This window comes from Oncorhynchus tshawytscha, linkage group LG31, assembly GCF_018296145.1.
Source record: "Oncorhynchus tshawytscha isolate Ot180627B linkage group LG31, Otsh_v2.0, whole genome shotgun sequence".
NCBI lineage: Eukaryota > Metazoa > Chordata > Actinopteri > Salmoniformes > Salmonidae > Oncorhynchus > Oncorhynchus tshawytscha.
The window spans coordinates 23,270,517-23,294,208 of NC_056459.1; the positions used below are offsets into that span (position 1 = coordinate 23,270,517).

At 43.0% G+C, this 23,692-nt stretch overlaps 1 protein-coding gene across 2 annotated transcripts in view; it reads left to right on the plus strand.

Annotated features, from left to right (window-relative positions):
- The window catches only part of vps50 (VPS50 EARP/GARPII complex subunit), a 229,402-nt gene that overhangs the window by 100,926 nt on the left and 104,784 nt on the right, over positions 1 to 23,692 (plus strand). For both annotated transcript variants that reach the window (XM_042310186.1, XM_042310187.1), the window contains exons 14-15: positions 22,159 to 22,250; positions 23,118 to 23,212. In XM_042310186.1, coding sequence (XP_042166120.1) covers positions 22,159 to 22,250; positions 23,118 to 23,212 — 187 coding nt within the window. The remainder of the gene's footprint in view (positions 1 to 22,158; positions 22,251 to 23,117; positions 23,213 to 23,692) is intronic.

The window sequence follows — 23,692 nt, forward strand, 5'->3', positions numbered from 1 at the left end:
TCCAGCAGATCAGAGGCAGTAGGGATGACCAGGGATGTTCTCTGTTTAGTGAGTCCAGCAGATCAGAGCAGTAGGGATGACCAGGGATGTTCTCTGTTTAGTGAGTCCTCCAGATCAGAGGCAGTGGATGACCAGGGATGATGACCAGGGATGTTCTCTGTTTAGTGAGTCCAGCAGATCAGAGCAGTAGGGATGACCAGGGATGTTCTCTGTTTAGTGAGTCCAGCAGATCAGAGGCAGTAGGGATGACCAGGGATGTTCTCTGTTTAGTGAGTCCAACAGATCAGAGCAGTAGGGATGACCAGGGATGTTCTCTGTTTAGTGAGTCCAGCAGACCAGAGCAGTAGGGATGACCAGGGATGTTCTCTGTTTAGTGAGTCCAGCAGACCAGAGCAGTAGGGATGACCAGGGATGTTCTCTGTTTAGTGAGTCCAGCAGACCAGAGCAGTAGGGATGACCAGGGATGTTCTCTGTTTAGTGAGTCCAGCAGACCAGAGGCAGTAGGGATGACCAGGGATGTTCTCTGTTTAGTGAGTCCAGCAGACCAGAGGCATGACCAGGGATGTTCTCTGGGATGACAGTAGGGATGAGGGATGTTCTCTGTTTAGTGAGTCCAGCAGACCAGATGTTCTCTGTTTAGTGAGTAGGGATGACCAGGGATGTTCTCTGTTTAGTGAGTCCAGCAGACCAGAGCAGTAGGGATGACCAGGGATGTTCTCTGTTTAGTGAGTCCAGCAGACCAGAGCAGTAGGGATGACCAGGGATGTTCTCTGTTTAGTGAGTCCAGCAGACCAGAGCAGTAGGGATGACCAGGGATGTTCTCTGTTTAGTGAGTCCAGCAGACCAGAGGCAGTAGGGATGACCAGGGATGTTCTCTGTTTAGTGAGTCCAGCAGACCAGAGCAGTAGGGATGACCAGGGATGTTCTCTGTTTAGTGAGTCCAGCAGACCAGAGCAGTAGGGATGACCAGGGATGTTCTCTGTTTAGTGAGTCCAGCAGACCAGAGCAGTAGGGATGACCAGGGATGTTCTCTGTTTAGTGAGTCCAGCAGACCAGAGCAGTAGGGATGACCAGGGATGTTCTCTGTTTAGTGAGTCCAACAGACCAGAGGAGTAGGGATGACCAGGGATGTTCTCTGTTTAGTGAGTCCAGCAGACCAGAGCAGTAGGGATGACCAGGGATGTTCTCTGTTTAGTGAGTCCACCAGATCAGAGGCAGTAGGGATGACCAGGGATGTTCTCTTTCGAAGTGTGTGTATTAGACCATTTTACTGTCCTGCTAAGCATTCAAAATGTAACAAGTACTTTTGGGTGTCAGGTAAAATGTATGGAATAAAAGGTACATTATTTTCTTTAGGAATGTATAAATAATAAAGTATAGATCCCTCCAAAAACGACTTAAGTAGTATCAAGTATTTTTACTTAAGTACTTTACACCACTGCTCTTCCCTTTAATTCAGCACCCCAAAGCACTGTCCCCTCCCCTTTAATAAAGGCAAGTGACCACTCTAAAGCCCTTATTCATCATCGGTCCTCCAAGGTAACCTCTCTTATTTCTAAAGCCCTGATTCCTATACCCTACACCTAAAGCGGAAGTGGAGGAGGCTGCTACAGGTACTGTAAACATGCCCCTCCAATACTCTCTCCCCTTCAATGCAGCATAGCACTGTCCCCTCCCCTTTCATTCAGGCAAGCGACCATTAAAACCCTTATTTACCAACCTCTACCTGCTCTAACTTTTATAGCCCTGATTCCCTTATGCTTAATACACCTAAAGCCCCTTGAACATCCCGTATGGTAATAAACCCTTGTTCAGCTGCCCTCAGGTCAGTTCACCTTGTATTTCTCCAGGCGTTTACTCCCCCTCGTCCTCTAGAAGTTCTTAGAAACCAGCGGTAGGGCTGCAGTAGTGTTCCCTCCATGCTCCTGGTTCTTTTAATCAGCTGCCCCTAAATCAATTTAAGCTGATTCAGCAAAAACAAAGGGGGGTGTTGACTTTCATTGAGGCCCCACAGACTTAAACCCAGAGATTGATGGATTTCTAAGTATTGCATTTGCACTTAATAGAGGTGAGCTACTGCCCCGTTGTCTACCCCGCCCATGTGACAAAAGTGGTTGTGAATGCGCAGCCCCACATTTGCACAGCCCACATTGGCTTGATTGTATGGGTAATTGAGGTAGATCGCCACTGTGTTGATAGTCAAGTGGAATTTATTTTCTAGTTTTACTTCAGTGGCTCTCCCTCTCTGGCTGTCCATGTGGAATATCATTGAGCCGACCAGGCCTGAAAGCACGTCGCTGGCTAAGTCACTGAGTCTTCTCCAAAGACTTCCTGTCCAAACATTAGAATCTAATGATTAGTTGAGTCATATAAAATAATTCACACGGTAAGCGATGGAGACAAACTGATATTTAACACTGAGTATTCATTTCCATTCCATGATCATGTTCATTTCCGTATAAGCACTGTTTTGATTGACGTTTGTTGATTGTCCTTCAATAGGAAATGACTTATTCCTTTTTCCTAATTCCATGTAGACACCCTCATGTCCCTCAGTGCCCCACCCCTCTGTCAGGACTTATTTCTTGTATTTAGGATTTCAGTACAGCCAAGAGGGATGACACATTGCTTACGTGATAATCAGATTGTATCAAATGAGATCAGATTGGATCTGCTTTCCTGGGAACCTCTTATTTCCCCCGTCACAATTTAAACAAGGTTAACAAGTGCAATACTCTCCAAAACAGGCCACAGTAATTCTCACAGGCAGTTAGAGATGTTATGATGAGGTAGCTAAGCTACTGGTTGATCTGCTGGAGCAACAGTACTATTCTATACAGGGCCCAAAGTACTGTCACCACTGTTTGGAGGCTGGTAGGATGTTGTGGATGAATGTGCATGGGTAGCCCCGTAATGGGTAGCCCCGTAATGGGTAGCCCCGTAATGGGTAGCCCCGTAACGGGTAGCTGCGTAATGGAGCCTATTTGACAATCAGGCTGGTTCAAACATCATGACTGGTTGTGTTTATGCCGCAATAAAATTAAAACATTTTTGCAGTTAAATGACAATTCTTTATGACCATGCTCACAGAGATGGTATTGAATTAATAGGGATTCTATATGTAAAAACAAATTCAATCTACTTTCAGCCCTGACTCTATATACAGTTTAAGTTGGAAGTTTGTATACACTTAATGAGAAAATCAAAAGAAATCAGCCAAGACTTCAGAAAAAAAATTGTAGAGGTCCAGAAGTCTGGTTCAACCTTGGGAGCAATTTCCAAATGCCTGAAGGTACCACGGTCATCTGTACAAACAAAAGCAAGTATAAACACCATGGGACCACGCAGCCGCCATACCACCCAGGAAGGAGATGCGTTCTGTCTCCTAGAGATGAACATACTTTGGTGCGAAAAGTGCAAATTAATCCAAGAACAACAGCAAAGGACCTTGTCACCATGTTGGAGGAAACGGGTACACAGTAAAATGAGTCCTATATCGACATAACCTGAAAGGCCGCTCAGCAAGGAAGAAGCCACTGCTCCAAAACCGCCCCAAAAAAGCTAGACTACGGTTTGCAACTGCACATGGGGACAAAGATCGTACTTTTTGGAGAAATGTCCTCTGGTCTGATGAAACAAAAATAGCATTGGGGTGGCATCATCATGTTGTGGGGGTGCTTTGCTGCAGGAGGGAATGGTGCACTTCACAAAATAGATATCATAGATATCAATAGCATCATGAGGAAGGAAAATTATTGGATTATGTGTTATATGTGGATATTGAAGCAACATCTCAAGACATCAGTCAGGAAGTTAAAGCTTGGTCGCAAATGGGTCTTCCAAATGGACAATGACCCCAAGCATACTTCCAAAGTTGTGGCAAAATGGCTTAAGGACAACAAAGTCAAGGTATTGGAGTGGCCATCACAAAGCCCTGACCTCAATCCTATAGAAAATGTGTTGGTGGAACTGAAAAAGCGTGTGCGAGCAAGGAGGCCTACAAACCTGACTCAGTTACACCAGCTCTGTTAGGAGGAATGGGCCAAAATTCACCCAAATTATTGTGGGAAGCTTGTGGAAGGCTACCCGAGACGTTTGACCCAAGTTAAACAATTTAAAGGCAATGCTACTGAATACTAATTGAGTGTATGTAAACTTCTGACCCACTAAGAATGTGATGAAAGAAATAAAAGCTGAAATAAATCATTCTCTCTACTATTATTCTGAAATTTCACATTCTTAAAATAAAGTGGGAATTTTTGCTATGATTAAATGACAGGAATTGTGAAATGCTGAGTTTAAATGTATTTGACTAAGGTGTATGTAAACTTCCGACTTCAACTGTACCTATAAGCCAAAGAGAGCATGTAGCTAGATAATTTGAAACCACATAGGCAGTCCAAGACGGGTTTATGTTGGGATTAACAAGACAACTCCAGCTTGTGTCATCACTAATGTCACATTCCTTAGGTATCCAAGCTTAGTAAACACAACTGGTGGCTCTGTTTCCATAGCGATAAAGTTTCAAGTTTCATGTAGAGTAGAGTTAATCTCTTCCAGGGGAGTGTTGGTTTCAAGGTAGCTCACTGGAGTCGTTTTCATTTGGTGAATTGTATTTGTTTAACTTTTCAAAGACTAAACAGTAGCTTTGGATCAAATCCAGAATTTGTTCTTTCTCAGTGGGAAGGGGGTTCAATTTCCCCCTTCAGTACATTAGCTTGATTAACGAAATGGACGATGACGAGTAGGACCACAGTGATGCCCTTATCCCCTAAATCGTTGACGACAGTCACAAATGACACGCTATTCCCTGTATAGTGCACTATGTGGTCAAAAGTAGTGCAATATATTGGGAATATGGTACCATTAGAGACGTACCCTTCCAGCTTCCAAACCGAAGATTAGCATATCCCGCTGTTCTGCGCGGTAAAAGGACATATTCCATTTAGTTGTGAGGGGGGCAGGGCCATCACATCTAGAGTGGGTGTGATTGGCTTACATCTACTGTACTGCCCTCTAAGTGAAGGTGACCTCACTCTGCACCAGCTTTACCTTTTTATATGATGTAAAGGGTGTGCGTGTTTAGTCTGTGTGCTTGGTGAGTGTGAGCGCGAGAGAGCGCGTGTGTGTGTTCGGTGTGCTTATAGGTGGGTGTGCATCTCCGTTTGTGTGTGCGTATACCAAAGACTTAAAAGGAGAGATTTACATGCTGATCTTCATTTGTCAGACTGGCGTTGTGTCCTGGGACCCCACACGTTCTACCCGGTGCCCCGCATGACCGCCAGGCTCCTCTCTGTCATTGGAAAAATAACGAAACGGTCCATGGCTGGCTGCTGCAACACTGCAGATGCATCCCAAATGGCACCCTAAGCCCTATTATTGTGTGCACTACCAGGACAAAGCAAAGCAAAGTACTGCACTATATAGGGAATAGGGTGCTATTTGGGATGCAGAGTGAAACACCTACTGAGGGCCACCACAGCTGACGGAGTGAACCTGTCACCATGATGTATCAGTAATTAATGTCACCACTCAATAACGGGAAGTTGTTTCTGGAATGAATACGGGCGACGGTTCCCTCCCACCTTTCCAAATTGAATTATCAGCCATACATGTAGCTCACCCACTGTGATGTTCAATCAGCTGGGACAGGTCCTCGGTGGTGAGAGGATAAATGGCCGTGGTCGGTGGATCGGTTACAAGCTCACAGCATGGACTGGAGCCCCTCGTATTGACTGTTAGCTTTGGAACTGCCACATTAAACACACAACCAATCCAGGACGGAGGGGGGAAGATGTTGGCCTTGATATTTGCCTTCCCACGTGTACAGCTTCGCCTCAAGATGGATGAAGTAGTAACGTTCGTTTTATGTTTGTGAACAAGTTGAGTTTTTTAGTTCTTATGATCTCATAGGAGCATGACATTTCTCTTAACATCTCCTGTTATTTAGTGTAATGTATTGGGTGTGCCAAATTGATATACTACAGTCTAACTTGGACTACTGTCTTTCTTCATTAAGTCCAAGAGAAATGGACACTCCATAGTTAGCTTAACATGACATCATTCATATGTAGCCACACCAGTTCCTTCTGATCATTTAGGCATTTTCATCTATAGTTGAAGTCGGAAGTTTACATACACCTTAGCCAAATACAATTTTTCACAATTCCTGACATTTAATCCTAGTAAAAATTCCCAGTTTTAGGTCAGTTAGGATCACCACTTTATTTTATTTTATGAATGTGAAATGTCAGAATAATAGTAGAGAGAGTGATTTATTTCAGCATTTTTTTCTTTTATCACATTCCCAGAGGACTTTGTTGTCCTTAAGCCATTTTGCCACAACTTTGGAAGTAATGCTTGGGGTTATTGTCCATTTGGAAGACCCATTTGCGACCAAGCTTTAACTTCCTGACTGATGTCTTGAGATGTTGCTTCAATATATCCACGTAATTTTCCTGCCTCATGATGCCATCTATTTTGTGAAGTGCACCAGTCCCTCCTGCTGTAAAGCACCCCCACAACATGGTGCTGCCACCCCCGTGCTTCACGGTTGGGATGGTGCTCTTCAGCATGCAAGCCTCCCCCTTTTTCCTCCAAACGTAACGATTGTAATTATGGCCAAACAGTTCTATTTTTGTTTCATCAGACATTTCCCCAAAAAGTACCATCTTTATCCCCATTTGCAGTTGCAAAACGTAGTCTGGCTTTTTTATGGCGGCTTCCGTGCTGAGCGGCCTTTCAGGTTATGTCAATATAGGACTCGTTTTACTGTGGATATAGATACTTTTGTACCTGTTTCCTCCAGCATCTTCACAGGGTCCTTTGTTGTTGTTCTGGGATTAATTTGCACTTTCCGCAAAGAATGCGTCTCCTTCCTGAGGGGTATGATGGCTGCGTGGTCCCATGGTGTTTAGACTTGCAATCTATTGTTTGTACAGATGAACGTGGTACCTTCAGGCGTTTTGAAATTACTCCCAAGGATGAACCAGACTTGTGGAGGTCTCCAATTTTTTTTCTAAGGTCTTGGTTGAGTTCTTTTGATTTTCACATGATGTCAAGCATAGAGGCACTGAGTTTGAAGGTAGGCCTTGAAATACATCCACAGGTACACCTCCAATTGACTCAAAAGATGTCAATTAGCCCATCAGAAGCTTCTAAAGCCAGGAGTGGTTGAAAATCAAGTTTTAATGACTCCAACCTAAGTGTATGTAAACTTCCGACTTCAACTGTACATTGTTGCTTGGCTAATTATGTGTGTCTGGGACATTGAATAACGCTGCAATCCCCGTGCGGAGATTGACAATTACTCCTCCCATTGCCTTCCATTGCTTCTGCTACTTACCTCCATCTTTGTTAAGGCAGCTTCTCTCTCCTTCATTTGCCAGGCCTGTCAGCAGGTAAATTGCTTTCCCTGGCCTGTGACCAGCTTGGATTTGTGTTTTCACACTCCAACATCTTCACTCGCAAAGTTGGTGCAGAATGCGATTGCCAGGTCAAAAGAGGAAATTACGTAAATTCATTACTTTCACATTGGTTTTTAGATAACTGTTTGGCCGGCTAGGATTTGAATGGAGACCGTCCGAGTTTCTTAAGGCTCCTTGTCAAAATCTTGTCTCTTTCTATTGCTTTGAGAAACTTCGTCTTGGAGCTATGTGATGTAGGTTTAGAGGCGTTGGCCGGCTCTTTTCTGGCATCCTTCCTTTTCGTCGTCAGAGGAAGGATATCTGTTAACACAGTGATGTTTCATCACACCTCACTCCGCAGATTATTTCCTGTCTGTGGCTTGCCTTGTTCAAGCTAAACTGCTTTCTGGTATTTTCGAGAGAACATTAGAGTGAGTTCAATTACTAGTTCAATTCACATTTTGCTGGTGTCAAACTGAGACCCAGTCTTGATACAAAGTAACCTAGAAATACTCTATTGCACCATTTAAGTCTTTGTCCTTTTATATCATCCTCCTCCTCAGGCTCCTCTTTCCTCCCTCCCTTGTTCCCATTAGTAGCATTAACAGTCCGTGTTCAGCTCCCTCTTTCTTTAGCAGACTGACCTCTCCTCCCCTGCCCTCTAATCTCCTCTCCAAGCCAGTCAGATGAGCTAATCTCCCTTCTCTCTCCTTTGTTAAAGAACACTTTCCTCCTCTATTTCCTCTGTGATGTCACAGTGGGCCTGGGCTTTCTTTCTTTCCTTCCATTTTTCCCCTCTTAAATGTAATGTAAATTGGGGACCCAATTTTTTTATTTTATTCAATTCAGTCTGGTATAAGAACGGTAGCCCTTATCTGCAAAAGCAGGGTGTCTGCAGAAAGCTTACTATCTTGGCTGTTGATTGGTGCCTTAAAATCTTTGGTGTGATTTACTACCATATGGGTATACGAAGGGCAGATGACCTCATTTCAAGATGGATGCTTCCTACATTCCGGTTAGCGTTGTGAAGCATAAAGGAAATAAACATGGAATACATTGATAGACACCGAAAGCCAGAACTCAGATCATAAGGATGTCTTATTTGTCTGCATGTGACCTACCGTTATTGATCACCAGCCCCGAGAGTCTAAATGTTTATTTTAGATAACGTTTTCACCAAACCGCAAACATCTTACGAGGTAAGGTTTGATTTGGTCAGTGTTTGAGCTATAGCAACATGAGGGGTGTCAACTTAACACTTAGGTTGGATGGAACATAACACTGGCAAAAGGCTAGATATCTGATGTATGACCTAATGGCAAAATTGAATGTCTATCTTTGCGCATCAAAAATATGACGTTGCCTGGTTACGCGCACTAGGCATCCATTACAGATGGGATTGGCTACTATGGCACCTTGATAGTCTTGTAACCAATGAGATAAGCTTTCCAGGGATATTCAGTTGACCTGGGTGGTACATAGCAAGGCCTAGAACCTTTTATGCGTAATGTGCACTATTTCTGCCTGATGAGAGAGAAGATGCACACTACATTACATCTCTTTAATTGAATCTCTTTTAATAAATCGATCGTTGGTCACTTTAATAATGTTTCTATATCTTGCATAACTCATCTCATATGTATATACTGTATTTTATACCATATATTGCATCTTTCCTATGCTGCGCTGTCATTGCTCATCCATCCATTTATATGTATATATTCTTATTCCTTTACTTAGATTTGTGTGTATTAGGTAGTTGTGGAATTGTTAGATATTGCTGCACTGTCGGAACTAGAAGCACAAGCATTTCGCCACACTTAGCAATAACATCTGCTAACCATGTGTATGTGACCAATACAATTTGATTTGATAAAAGATGGCTTCTCATGGGATGGGGGGGGCATGGTACCATTAAGAGGCTAATCTCCCTTCTCTCTCCTTTGTTAAATAACACTTTCCTCTATTTCCTCTGTCAGAGTGGGCCTGGGATTTCCTATCTTTTCCTTTCTTCCATTCTTTCTCTCAGGTAGTGACTCATGCAGTCGTTCTTGGCCCAGTCAGGAGAAATGACAGTGCAATTTGTTCACCTCTCTGTGACATGGTTAGGATGCACCGACAGGTCATTCTTACCCTGCCAGGTGTTTTACATCACAGGAACTTGTAAAACCATTACTAGAGGGACTCAATGAATACAACAAAGAGCTGCTGTTTTTATGTGTAAGTTCATGTTTAAGTTGTTATTCAGCACTGTCAACACTTTGGTAAACACTTTTATAAGCCATGAAATGCACTGGAGCTGCAATGAATGACTATAGCAAAGTGTTCCGATAAGCCGCTAATAATAACAACTCAAGCTTATCTTTTTTTTAAATATTGAGGAATATTAACTTAACTTTATCTGGTCGTTGGATTAACAACATGAATTGTTGCATGAGGGAGAAATAATGCAGTGTGACTCGAGTTAGTGGTGCCTTAGACTGCCGCGCCACTCAGGAGGCCCCATATTGTATATCCCTAGCAACTAGCATGCAGTTGTTGGTGGGGGGGTGTAATAGATTTAGAACACTGTCGGGCCATTCAAAGTGACAATTCCAATCAGGCAAACCAAGATGTGACAAATTATGAGATTCACCTTACAAATCAGGAAATGCATTATTTAAAATGAGTAGCTATGATGAGCTGTCATATGTCTGACATCACATGCTCTTTACACTGATTGTGTCTATCTGTATTCATGATCAGTTAGAGAATTGCCTACTTTCATCACCCAGTGCTGGAAATGCAGTATGATAATAACAATAGCAAAATTCACTCTCAGCAGAGCTGTGACAAATCACACCCTCCCAAGTGTGTCTCGTGAGTTGGGATATGCCGAAACACGTTTCTAATTCACACATGCGTATCAATACACACTTGTACATGTCTGAATTAGGACAAACATAAGTACCCCCCAAATGTTAGTATTCTAATTGAGAGGGCTCTCCAGGGATGGTGCGGTCTGCCCAACGCATCACCTGGGGTAAACTACCTGCCCTCCAGGACAACAACCACCTGAGCCACTGCCTGTTCACCCCGCTATCATCCAGAAGGCGAGGTCAGCACAGGTGCGTCTAAGCTGGGACCAAGAGACAGAAGCTGTTTTTCAATCTCAAGGCCATCAGACTGTTATACAGCCATCACTAGCTCATGAGGCTGCTGCCCTATATACATAGACTCTAATGTTTACATATTTTGCACTACTCATCTCATATGTATATACTGTATTCTATTTTACTGTATCTTAGTCTCTGCCGCTCTGACATTGCTCGTCCAAATATTTATATATTATTAATTCTATTCCTTTACTTAGATTTGTGTGTATTGTTGTGAAATTAATAACATCTGCTAAACACTCGTATGTGACCAATACATTTTGATTTGAGATAAATATGGTCATTAGTATATCTGTAAAATCTAAAGAACAGCTCGAACATCTCATCTGAATTATGAACACTGTCCAAAGAAACTTTCCTGTGACTGTCTGGCTCTGTTCTGCTCTGCTTCTGTTATTTTCTGCTCTGTTAGGCTCTGTTCTAATTATTTTCTCCATGCTTCTCTAATTTTGTCAGAGCTTTGGACACCATTTTGGTTGACCTGAACGGGTGGGTGGGTGGAATGTGTGTGTGTGGGTGGGTGTAAAATGTGTGTGTGTGGGTGGGTGGAATGTGTGTGTGTGGGTGGGTGTAAAATGTTAACTACATCTTGGGAGATCGTATCTGTATAGTCTTTTGTGTCATTTGGCTGTCTGACTCACTGTCACCTCCTGAGTTTGACACTTCCAGAACTTCTGTCAGTATGCCTGCAGTGTTGATGCTGCACAGTTTTCCATTAACAATCAGTCAATAGGATATGTGGAGAGTAGGTTTGATATAAACATCCAGTTCACCTAGAAAATTGGAGGCCTCTCATTCTTCAGTGTTGTGACTGCAAAATATGAGTTAAATGCGCATATGCGTATATCGTATTAAACAGGTCCACAATATAGTTAATATTGTGTATTTGATTGAAATAATTAAAGTATTACTATTGATTAAATATATATCAAGGGGATTAAATTATTTTCAAATGAAGTCTCCCTTTTTTAAACTTCCCAGTTGGAATGGGTCAGTGCAGATGTCATCTTTTGTCCACACTCTGACAGCAGTTCATGTCAAAAGACTAGTAGTCCAAGTCCTCTGGATGAAGCTCCAGTCTGCACAAAGATGGATAAAAATAGCAATGTTTTGTGGGAAAATGTCAAGTGGAGCCAAAAGCCCTCACAAGGTGAAACTAGCCACGAATGGGCACCCATTTATAGTACCTGAGTTCTCCAGTAGCTTGTTTATTTTTTCTGTGATGTCATATATTGTTCTCTATCATAATCCCTGGATTATATTCCGTAACTGTATCACATCCCTGAATATTTACCACTTTCTATAACTAGAGGTTTCAGTAGGTAGGGATGTCACTCCAAAAGACAGCCTTTCCAACTGCTGTCTTCATCTTTGGAGGCTCCACAGAGGAGGAAGGGGAGTACTGTCCTCCTCAGTAAATTTCATGTAAAAACTTTTTTTTTTAAATGTAACATTAATAAAGGTACAATTTTTAGATGAAACTATACTAAACATATTCGTCACCAAAGAATTCATTTAAACACACTGTTTTGCAATGGTCTACAGTAGCCTCAACAGCCGTCTCAGCTAGTTTCTGTCCTCCTCTGGGTACATTGACTTCAATACAAAACCTAGGAGGCTCATGGTTGTTACCCGCTTCCATAGATGTACACAGTAATTATGACAACTTCCGGAGGACGTCCTCCAACCTGTCAGAGCTCTTGCAGCATGAACTGACATGTTGTCCACCCAATAAAAGATCAGAGAATGAATATCATACCGAAAGCTACAGCTAGCTAGCACTGCAGTGCATGAAATGTGGTAGTTGATTCAAAGAGAGAAAGCCAATAGTTGGACAGTTTTGAACAAATTAAATTCTGCCAAAATTAAGGAGAAGGAAGAGCGAGAGCTATATTCGGTGAGAGCTATATATATATATTTTTTTTTTAAAACTTTCACTTAGAAAATGCAGCCAGACGGTTTTGCCTACTTAACACCTGGCTCAAACAGAGAGGGATGCTATGTTATGTTAGCTAACTTCTTGAATCACCCATCCCGTTAGCTGGATCATTTTCGTCAACATCCGCTGAATTGCAGAGCGCCAAATTCAAATTAAATTACGAAAAAAAAATATTTTCATGAAATCACAAGTGCAATATAGCTAAACACAGCGTTTATGTAAGGACATCTCTCTCAGTAGACAAAATATTACAAACAGCTAGCAACCAAGTAGATTGGTCACGAAAGTCAGAAAAGCAATTCAATCGCTCACCTTTGATCTTCAGATGTTTGCACTCACAAGACTCCCAGTTACACAATAAAGATAATTTTTATATCCAAAATACCTCCATTTGGTTGGTGCGTTATGTTCAGAAATCCACAGGCATATTCTAGCTTCTGGGCCTGAGAAATGGGCAGCAACCCCATGAACCTCATGATTTGTACAGGGAAAATTCAAGTTTCATGCAGTAGCCTAAGCCTATTGATGTTACATTGAGCTGGGTGAATGGAATATGAATGACAGTCATCAAAAATGCTGAATAGAAATATAAGGCCATGCTGAATCAAAATAATCATCCTCCCTCATCTTAAATGGCACAAACCACCACTGGTCATCATCTAGGTCACATCTTGAGTTTTTCTTCTCTTTTTGATTGAGGTTAATGCAAGTGCTCTCAGAGGGTGGTAGTGGTTGAGCGTTCACATCTTATGTGGCTGGTACAACGAAAGACAAGTGTAGTTTAGCCACTTCAGAGTTACCTAGGCTCAGGTTGATATTAACTTCATGCCGGCAAGGTCTTTTTCTCCTTCGTTTGTCCCGGCTTGCTGTGTCTGATTTGATGTCTGTGTCTGATATGGTGTGTATTGATGTCTGTGTCTGTTATGGTGTGTGTGTCTGGGTGCGCTTTTCCACTGCGGCGGTTCTGTGACGAAATTGCCCTTCAGAGCTGTAGGGTTTAGGAATGACCTCTCTCAGGCCCCTCCAACGAAGTTTGAAGGTCACCTCAAGCTCAACCGCTTTCTTTCAGTGGAATTCAATGTTTATTCTCCAAATACCCCATGTTTTATGGTTCCTCTTGAGATGTACTGTAGCCAGCCAGTGATTTCTACAACCGGTTACCTTCATCCTTCACTGCTTAATGTGCACTCACATCAATACACACCATATTAGACACAGACATCAATACACACCATATTAGACACAGACATCAATACACACCATATTAGACACAGACATCAATACACACCATATTAGACACAGACATCAATACACACCATATTAGACAGACATCAATACACACCATATTAGACACAGACATCAATACACACCATGTTTAACATACAGACATCAATACACACCATGTTAAACATACAGACATCAATACACACCATGTTAAACATACAGACATCAATACACACCATGTTAAACATACAGACATCAATACACACCATATTAAACATACAGACATCAATACACACCATATTAGACACAGACATCAATACACACCATATTAAACACACAGACATCAATACACACCATATTAAACATACAGACATCAATACACACCATATTAAACATACAGACATCAATACACACCATATTAGACACAGACATCAATACACACCATATTAGACACAGACATCAATACACACCATATTAGACACAGACATCAATACACATCATATTAGACACAGACATCAATACACACCATATTAGACACAGACATCAATACACACCATATTAGACACAGACATCAATACACACCATATTAAAGACACAGACATCAATACACACCATATTAAACATACAGACATCAATACACACCATATTAAACATACAGACATCAATACACACCATATTAGACACAGACATCAATACACACCATATTAAACATACAGACATCAATACACACCATATTAAACATACAGACATCAATACACACCATATTAAACATACAGACATCAATACACACCATATTAAACATACAGACATCAATACACACCATATTAAACATACAGACATCAATACACATCATATTAGACACAGACATCAATACACATCATATTAGACACAGACATCAATACACATCATATTAGACACAGACATCAATACACATCATATTAGACACAGACATCAATACATATCATATTAGACACAGACATCAATACACATCATGTTAGACACAGACATCAATACACATCATGTTAGACACAGACATCAATACACATCATGTTAGACACAGACATCAATACACATCATGTTAGACACGCAGACATCAATACACATCATGTTAGACACGCAGACATCAATACACATCATGTTAGACACGCAGACATCAATACACATCATGTTAGACACGCAGACATCAATACACATGTTAGACACAGACATCAATACACATGTTAGACACAGCAGACATCAATACACATCATGTTAGACACGCAGACATCAATACACATCATGTTAGACACGCAGACATCAATACACATCATGTTAGACACGCAGACATCAATACACATGTTAGACACGCAGACATCAATACACATCATGTTAGACACGCAGACATCAATACACATCATGTTAGACACGCAGACATCAATACACATCATATTAGACACAGACATCAATACACATCATGTTAGACATTCAGACATCTGTAGAGGTTGAATAGGCTAGTAATAGGGGTTGCAACAATTTCGGCGGATCATTTTAGAGAGGGTCCAGATTTTCTAGCCCAGCTGATTTGTAGGGATCCAGATTTTGCAGTTCTTTCAGGACATCAGCTGTCTGGATTTGGGTTAAGGACAAGCGGGGGCGGGGTAAGTTGCTACAGAGGGTGCGGAGATGTTGGCAGGGGTTGGGGTAGCCAGGTGGAAAGCATGGCCAGCCGTAGAAAATGCTTATTGAAATGATCAATTATCGTAGGTTTATCGGTGGTGACAGTGTTTCCTATCCTCTGGGAGGAGGTGCTCTTATTCTCTGGGACTTTAGTGTACCAGAAAATTTTGGAATTAGTTCCCACAGGAAGAAAATGTCTATTTGAAAAAGCCTTAGCTTTCCTAACTGATTGAGTATATTGGTTCCTGACTTCCCTGAAAAGTTGCATATTGCGTGTGCTATTCGATGCTAATGCAGAACGCCACAGGATGTTTTTGTGCTGGTCAAGGGCAGTCAAGTCTTGGGTGAACCAAGGGCTATATCTGTTCTTAGTTCTACATTTTTTTGAATGTGGCATGATTATTTAAGATTGAAAGGAAAGTACTTTTGAAGAGCAACCAGGCATCCTCTACTGACAGGATGAGGTCAATATCCTTCCAGGATACCCGGTCGATTAGAAAGGCCTGCTCACTGAAGTGTTTTAGGGAGCGTTTGACAGTGATGAGGGGTGGTCGTTTGACCGCGGACCCATTACGCACGCAGGCAATGAGGCAGTGATCGCTGAGATCCTGGTTGAAGACAGCAGAGCTGGATTTAGAGGGCAAGTTGGTCAGGATGATATCTAAGAGGGTGCCCATGATTACAGATTTAGGGTTGTACCTGGTAGGTTCCTTGATAATTGTTGGTTAAGGGCTTGGTTAAAGGCTTGTAACTAAGCAATTCACTGTAAGGTTGTATTCAATGTACCTGTTGTTATTCGGCGCATGTGTCAAATAAAATTTTGATTTGATACAGGGTTGACTGACGACAGCCTGGGACTGTTTGGATGCAAACAGGGGGTCGCCATCACCACGTTGTGTAAAATAGAGTAATGTGTTGCTTTTCCGTCTGTGTGAGGGATAGTCCTGAGACTGATCTCTGCTCTCTCATCCAGAGTTTCCTCAATGTGTTGCTTCTTGTCTCAGAACTGTTGGGCTCTGTCATTTTCATATGGAGGGAATGATGAAATGGAGAGAACTTCGCCCGGGTGTCACTGAGAAGAATTGTATTACTTCAATGGAATCTTCTCAATTGTATAAATTACAGCTATTTGTTATTGACTGCAGAGGGTAGGCAACATTCCCCTAAGCTCATATACAGGAAGTCTTCAGGTCTAAGCCAGTATTCCTCCTCTCTCCTGCTCTTCTTCTCTCTCTGATGTGATGCCTGGCGAGGCTGGCAGAGAAGGTGCTGTGACCTCTTTAGTGTCTGTCTGAATTACATGACAATGGCTGTAACGTATGTCTCTTTCCCGCTGTTCTGTTCCTGTCATCACATCATCTACAGAGGAAACACTGAGCCAAATGAGAAGGGTATGGAAATGGGGCATGATGGCTAATGTGGACGGCTGCCAACATTATTATTGGCGTTGTAAATTACGGTTAGTATAATGGGGTGGAGAAGGAAAGATGACACTTACTGCTACGAGGATGGGGGTGGGAGATGTTACTCAGTAACCCCAGGTGTAAAATAGTAAATAATGTTTACTTCTCAAAGTATTATACTGTTGAGGAGTAAAACAAGGTTTTCCACTATCGGCATATCTATTTATTATGACCATTGAAATGTTAGCTATTAAAATCCGATCCAATACGCCTCAGTTTCATCTGTTGTCCGAGCTGGTCTCAGACCATCCCATAGGTGAAGCAGCTGGATGTGGAGTTCCTGGGCTGGCGTGGTTACATGTGGTCTGCGGTTTTGAAGCCGGTTGGATGTACTGACAAATTCTCTAGAACGACGTTGGGGGCAGTTTATGGTAGAGAAATGAGCATTCAGTTCTCTGGCAACAGCTCAGTTGGACATTCCTACAGTCTGTATGCCAATTGCATACACTCTCCACTTGAGACATTTGTGGAACTGAGTTGTGTGACACAACTGCACATTTTAGAGTGGCCTTTAATTTCCCCCAGCACAAGGTGCATCTGTGTAATGATCAGAGTTCAGTAAAGGTGTGGGCAGAAAAAAATCTTGGCATTATCTCAACCAGCTTCATGAGGTAGTCACCTGGAATGCATTTCAATTTAAAGCTGTGCCTTGTTAAACGTTAAGTTGTGGAATTTCTTTGCTTCTGAATGTGTTTGAGCTAATCAGTTGTGTTGTGGCAATTTGACTTTTTAAAATTTAACCTTTATTTAACTAGACAAGTCAGTTACGAACATTTAATTTAATTTACAATGACGGCCTAGGAACAGTGGGTTAACTGCCTTGTTCAGGGACAGAATGACAGATTTTTACCTTGTCAGCTCAGGGATTCGATTTAGCTACCTTATGATTACTGGCCCAACACTCTAACCACTAGGCTACCTGCCACCCCAAGGTAGGGGTTGATATACAGAGGATAGCCCTATTTGGTAAAATGCCAAGTCCTTATTATGGCAAGAACAGCTCAAATAAGCAAAGATAAACATGAAGGTCAGTCAATCCGGAAAATGTAAAAAACTTTGAAAGTTTCTTAATAGTGCAGTCGCCAAACCATCAAGCGCAATGATGAAACTGGCTCTCATGAGAACTGCCACAGAAAGGAAGACCCATAGTTACCTCTACTGCAGAGGATAAGTTCATTAGAGTTACCAGCCTCAGAAATTGCAGCCCAAATAAATGCTTCGCAGAGTTCAAGTAGCAGACACATCTCAACATCAACTGTTCAAAGGAGACTGCGTGAATCAGGCCTTCATGGTCGAATTGCTGCAAAGAAACCACTACTAAAGGACACCAATAATAATAAGAAGAGATTTGCTTGGGTCAAGAAACACGAGCAATGAACATTAGACCGGTGGAAATCTGTCCGCTTGGTCTGATGAGTTCAAATGTTTGATTTTTGGTTCCAACCGCCGTGTCTTTGTGAGACACAGAGTAGGTGAACGGATGACCTTCACATGTATGGTTCCCACCATGAAGCATGGAGGTGGTGGTGTCGGGGTGCTTTGCTGGTGACACTGTCTGTGCTTTATGTAGAGTTCATGGCACACTTAGCCAGTATGGCTACCAGAGCATTGTGTAGCGATACGCCATCCCATCTTGTTTGCGCATAGTGGGACAATCATTTGTTTTTCAACAGGACAGTGACCCATAACACCCCTCCAGCCTGTGTAAGGGCTATTTGATATTTGATGGAGTGCTTCATCGGATAACCTGGCCTCCACAAACAACCCAATTGAGATGGTTTGGGTTGAGTTGGGCCGCAGAGTGAAGGAAAAGCAACCAACAATTGCTCAGCATATGTGGGAACTCCTTCAAGACTGTTGGAAAAGCATTCCAGGTGAAGCTGGTTGAGAGAATGCCAAAAGTGTGCAAAGCTGTCATCAAGGCAAAGGGTGGCTACTTTGAAGAATCTAAAATAGATTTTGAGTTGTTTAACACTTTTTTGGTTACTACATGGATCCATATTTGTTATTTCATATTTTTTATGTCTTCACTATTATTCTACAATGTCAAATAGTAAAAATAAAGAAAACCTCCAAAAAGGGGGTTTGTCCAAACTTTTGACTGGTATTGTATTTGCAAATAAATTCATAAAAAATCCTACAATGTGATTTTCTGGATTTTCTTTCCTCATTTTGTCTGTCATAGTTGAAGTGTACCTATGATGAAAATTACAGGCCTCTCTCATCTTTTTAAGTGGGAGAACTTTCCCCCAAGCAGACACATCGATGGCCCCGAATGAACTTCATTGCACTCTATGTAAACTAGAAACCACATCCTGAGGCTGCATTCATTGTAGCTGGGGATTTTAACAAGGCTAATCTGAAAACAAGACTCCCTAAATTTTATCAGCATATGAAATGCGCTACCCGGGCGGAAAAAATCCTGGACCATTGTTACGCTAACTTCCACGACGTATACAAAGCCCTGCCCCGCCCTCCTTTCGGAAAATATGACCACGACTCCATTTTGTTGCTCCCAGCCTATAGACAGAAACTAAAACAGGAAATGCCCATGCTCAGGTCTGTTCAACGCTGGTCCCACCAATTTGATTCCACGCTTCAAGATCGCTTCGATTACGTGGACTGGGATATGTAGCGTTGGATAATAACATTGATGAATACGCTGATTTGGTGAGCGAGTTTATTAGCAAGTGCATCGGTGATGTTGTACCCACAGCAACTATTAAAAATATCCCCAACCAGAAACCATGGATTGATGGCAGCATTCGTGCGAAACTGAAAGCGCGAACCACTGCTTTTAATCAGGGCAAGACGACCGGAAATATGACCGAATACAAACCGTGTAGCTATTCAAACAAGCTGTGTCAGTATAGAGACAAAGTAGAGTCACAATTCAACGGCTCAGACACCAGAGGTATGTGGCAGGGTCAATCACAGACTACAAAAAGAAACCCAGCCCCGTCGCAGACCACGATGTCCTGCTCCCAGATAAACTAAACAACTTTTTCGCTTGGTTTGAGGACAATACAGTGCCAACGACACAGCCCGCTACCAAAACCTGCGGGCTCAACTTCACCGCAGCCAACGTGAGTAAAGCATTTAAACGTGTTAACCCTCGCAAGGCTGCAGGCCCAGACGGCATCCCTAGCCGCATCCTCAGAGCATGCGCAGACCAGCTGGCTGGTGTGTTTACGGACATATTCAATCCTTATCCCAGGCTGCTGTTCCCACATGCTTCAAGAGGGCCACCATTGTTTCACTTCCCAAGAAAGCTAAGGTAACTGAGCTAAATGACTATTGCCCCGTAGCACTCACCGTCATCATGAAGTGCTTTGAGAGACTAGTTAAGGATCATATAATCTCCACCCTACCTAACACCCTAGACCCACTCCAATTTGCCTACCGCCCCAATAGGTCCACAGACGACGCAATCACACTGCACACTGCCTTAACCCATCTGGACAAGAGAAATACCTATGTAAGAATGCTGTTCATCGACTACAGCTCTGCATTTAACACCATAGTACCCTCCAAACTTGTCATTAAGCTCGAGACCCTGGGTCTTTACCCCGCCCTGTGCAACTGGGTCCTGGACTTCCTGACAGTCTGTCCCCAGGTGGTGAGAGTAGGAAACGGCATCTCCACCCCCTGATTCTAAACACTGGGGCCCCACAAGGGTGCATTCTCAGCCCTCTCCTGTACTCCCTGTTCACCCACGACTGCGTGGCCATGCACGCCTCCAACTCAATCATCAAGTTTGCAGATGCAACTACAGTGGTGGGCTTGATTACCAACAACGACGAGACGGCCTACAGGGAGGAGGTGAGGGCCCTCGGAGTGTGGTGTCAGGAAAATAACCTCACACTCAATGTCAACAAAATAAGGGAGATGATCGTGGACTTCAGGAAACAGCAGAGGGAGCAGCCCCTATCCACATCGATGGGACAGTAGTGGAGAAGGTGAAAAGTTTTAAGTTCCTCGGCATACACATCAGACAAACTGAAATGGTCCACCCACACAGACAGTGTGGTGAAGAAGGCCCAACAGTGCCTCTTCAACCTCAGGAGGCTGAAGAAATTTGGTTTGTCACCAAAATCACTCAAACTTTTACAGATGCACAATCGAGAGCATCCTGTCGGGCTGTATCACCACCTGGTACGGCAACTGCTCCGCCCACAACCGTAAGGCTCTCCAGAGGGTAGTGAGGTCTGCACAGCGCATCACCTGGGGTAAACTACCTGCTCTCCAGGACACCTACACCACCTGATGTCACAGGAAGGCCATAAAGATCATCAAGGACAACAACCACCCGAACCACTGCCTGTTCACCCCGCTATCATCCAGAAGGCGAGGTCAGTACAGGTGCATCAAAGCTGGGACTGAGAGACTGAAAAACAGCTTCCATCTCAAGGCCATCAGACTGTTAATCAGCCATCACTAACATTGAGTGGCTGCTGCCAACATACTGACTCAATCTCTAGACACTTTAATAATTAAAAATTGGATGTAATAAATATATCACTAGTCACTAAACTATGCCACTTTAAACAATGCCACTTTATATAATGTTTACATACACTACTCTTCTCATGTTTATACTGTACTCTATACCATCTACTGCATCTTGCCTATGCAGTTTGGCCATCGCTCATATTCTTATTCATTCCTTTACACTTGTATGTATAAGGCAGTTGTGAAATTGTTTGATTACTTGTTAGATATTACTTCATGGTCGGAACTAGAAGCACAAGAATTTTACTACACTCGCATTAACATCTGCTAACCATGTGTATGTGACCAATACATTTTATTTTATTTGGTGCGCGATTTTGAAACGTCATAGTCAATTGATCAATATTATAATAAGACTCTTAGTAAAAATGTTCCTCTTTAATTTACAATCTGTAGAAGCTATGAGAATAGAAATGTTCAGAACTGAAACGTTACATTGCAGTTGAAAAATATATGGCAATTAGAATAAATAATATTTGTTTAAATATATGGAGGATTGGTAATTATTCAGACAATTATATTGATAGGACCCACAATCTATTTGCAATATTAATGCTACTCTAACAAAACGAGAGGTTGAAAAGCAAAGGTATTGCTTGTACTATTAAGATGGGGGTGAAACAGTCAACATTTGCCCCAATCTGTTAATTCAGTCCAATCTGTTCCAAAGTCAGTTCTATATACATCTGAATGAGCAACTGACATCATGAGCACCTACTAACAAAACAACAGCAGATGATAGAATAATCCCTGGTACTTCAGTGTGATGTATTTATGAATCAATGTGTGATTTGTGTCCCCAGATGAAGCGGGTGCTGCAGACACCGAGGAGGCGGTTGTTGACCACAGCTATGTAAAGAAGAAACTGGAGCATGGACTCACTCGAATCTGGCAGGTCAGAACACAAGCTTTCTTCTCTCTGGCTCTGGCTCTCTCTCTCCCTCTCTCCTCTCTCTCGCTCTCCCCCTCTCTCCTCTCTCTCTCCCCCCTCTCTCTCTCCTCTCTCTCTCTCTCTCTCTCTCTCTCCTCTCTCTCTCTCCTCTCTCTCTCTCTCCCTCTCTCGCTCTCCCCCTCTCTCCCCTCTCTCTCCCTCGCTCTCCCCCTCCCTCTCTCTCTCTCTCCTCTCTCTCTCTCTCTCTCCCCTCTCTCTCTCTCCCTCTCTCTCTCCCCCTCTCTCTCTCTCTCCCCCTCTCTCTCTCTCTCTCCCTCTCTCTCCCTCTCTCTCTCTCTCTCCCCTCTCTCTCTCTCTCTCCCCTCTCTCTCCCCCTCTCTCTCTCTCTCCCCCTCTCTCTCCCCCTCTCTCCCCCCCCTCTCGCTCCCTCCTCTCTCGCTCCCTCTCCTCTCTCGCTCCCTCTCCTCTCTCGCTCCCTCTCCTCTCTCGCTCCCTCTCCTCTCTCGCTCCCTCTCCTCTCTCGCTCCCTCTCCTCTCTCGCTCCCTCTCCTCTCTCGCTCCCTCTCCTCTCTCGCTCCCTCTCCTCCTTCCACGCTCGCTCCTTCTCTCCTCGCTCGCTCCTTCTCTCCTCGCTCGCTCCTTCTCTCCTCGCTCGCTCCCTCTCTTCTCTCTCGCTCCCTCTCTCCTCTCTCCTCTCTCGCTCCCTCTCTCCTCTCTCGCCCCACATCTCTCTCCTCTCTCGCCCCACATCTCTCTCCTCTCTCGCCCCCACATCTCTCTAACGAGTATTCTCTTCACCCACAATAAAGTCTCTGGAGATGAGTCTAATCTTTAATATTGTCAAATCTTCCTCCCCTTCTCTTCCTACAGGAAGTCCAGCTAAAAGTGAAAGCCTATCTGCTTGGTACAGACATGTCTAACTTCAAATATGACGACTTCATCGTGGTCTTGGATGTTATCAGCAGGTAATGACGCCTACATAGAAATATACTTGATAGAATTTAATGGGGATACCCGTTCTAGTAATTATATTTCTACGACCACATCCTCATTAGGACTAATTGGTTTGAACGACAGGGGACCGAAACCTCAAGCTCTCCCTCTGTCCCCCAGTCCATGTGAAACCCCTTGTTTTAAATGAACAACCACCAAAGCGAAGAGGGAGTTATGTGGGCATCAATGAATCTGCTTGTTCTGCCAACAGAACAGGGTCGTATTCAGGCTCTTTACAAGCTTGTCAATTAAGGAATCGGGTTTCTGGGTCAGCTGTGTCCTTACAGGTCAGTGGGGAGAGAGAATAGGGGTTCCTCAGGGATCAGTCTCAGGGCCACATGGCTGTGAAGTAACTCTATGGGGTTAATTAGGGAACTTGAACTACTGGCGAATAAATAAAAAAATCCCTCGCATTTGTGTTCTTTCGATCTCATTTGGCATTGTTCCTCCTT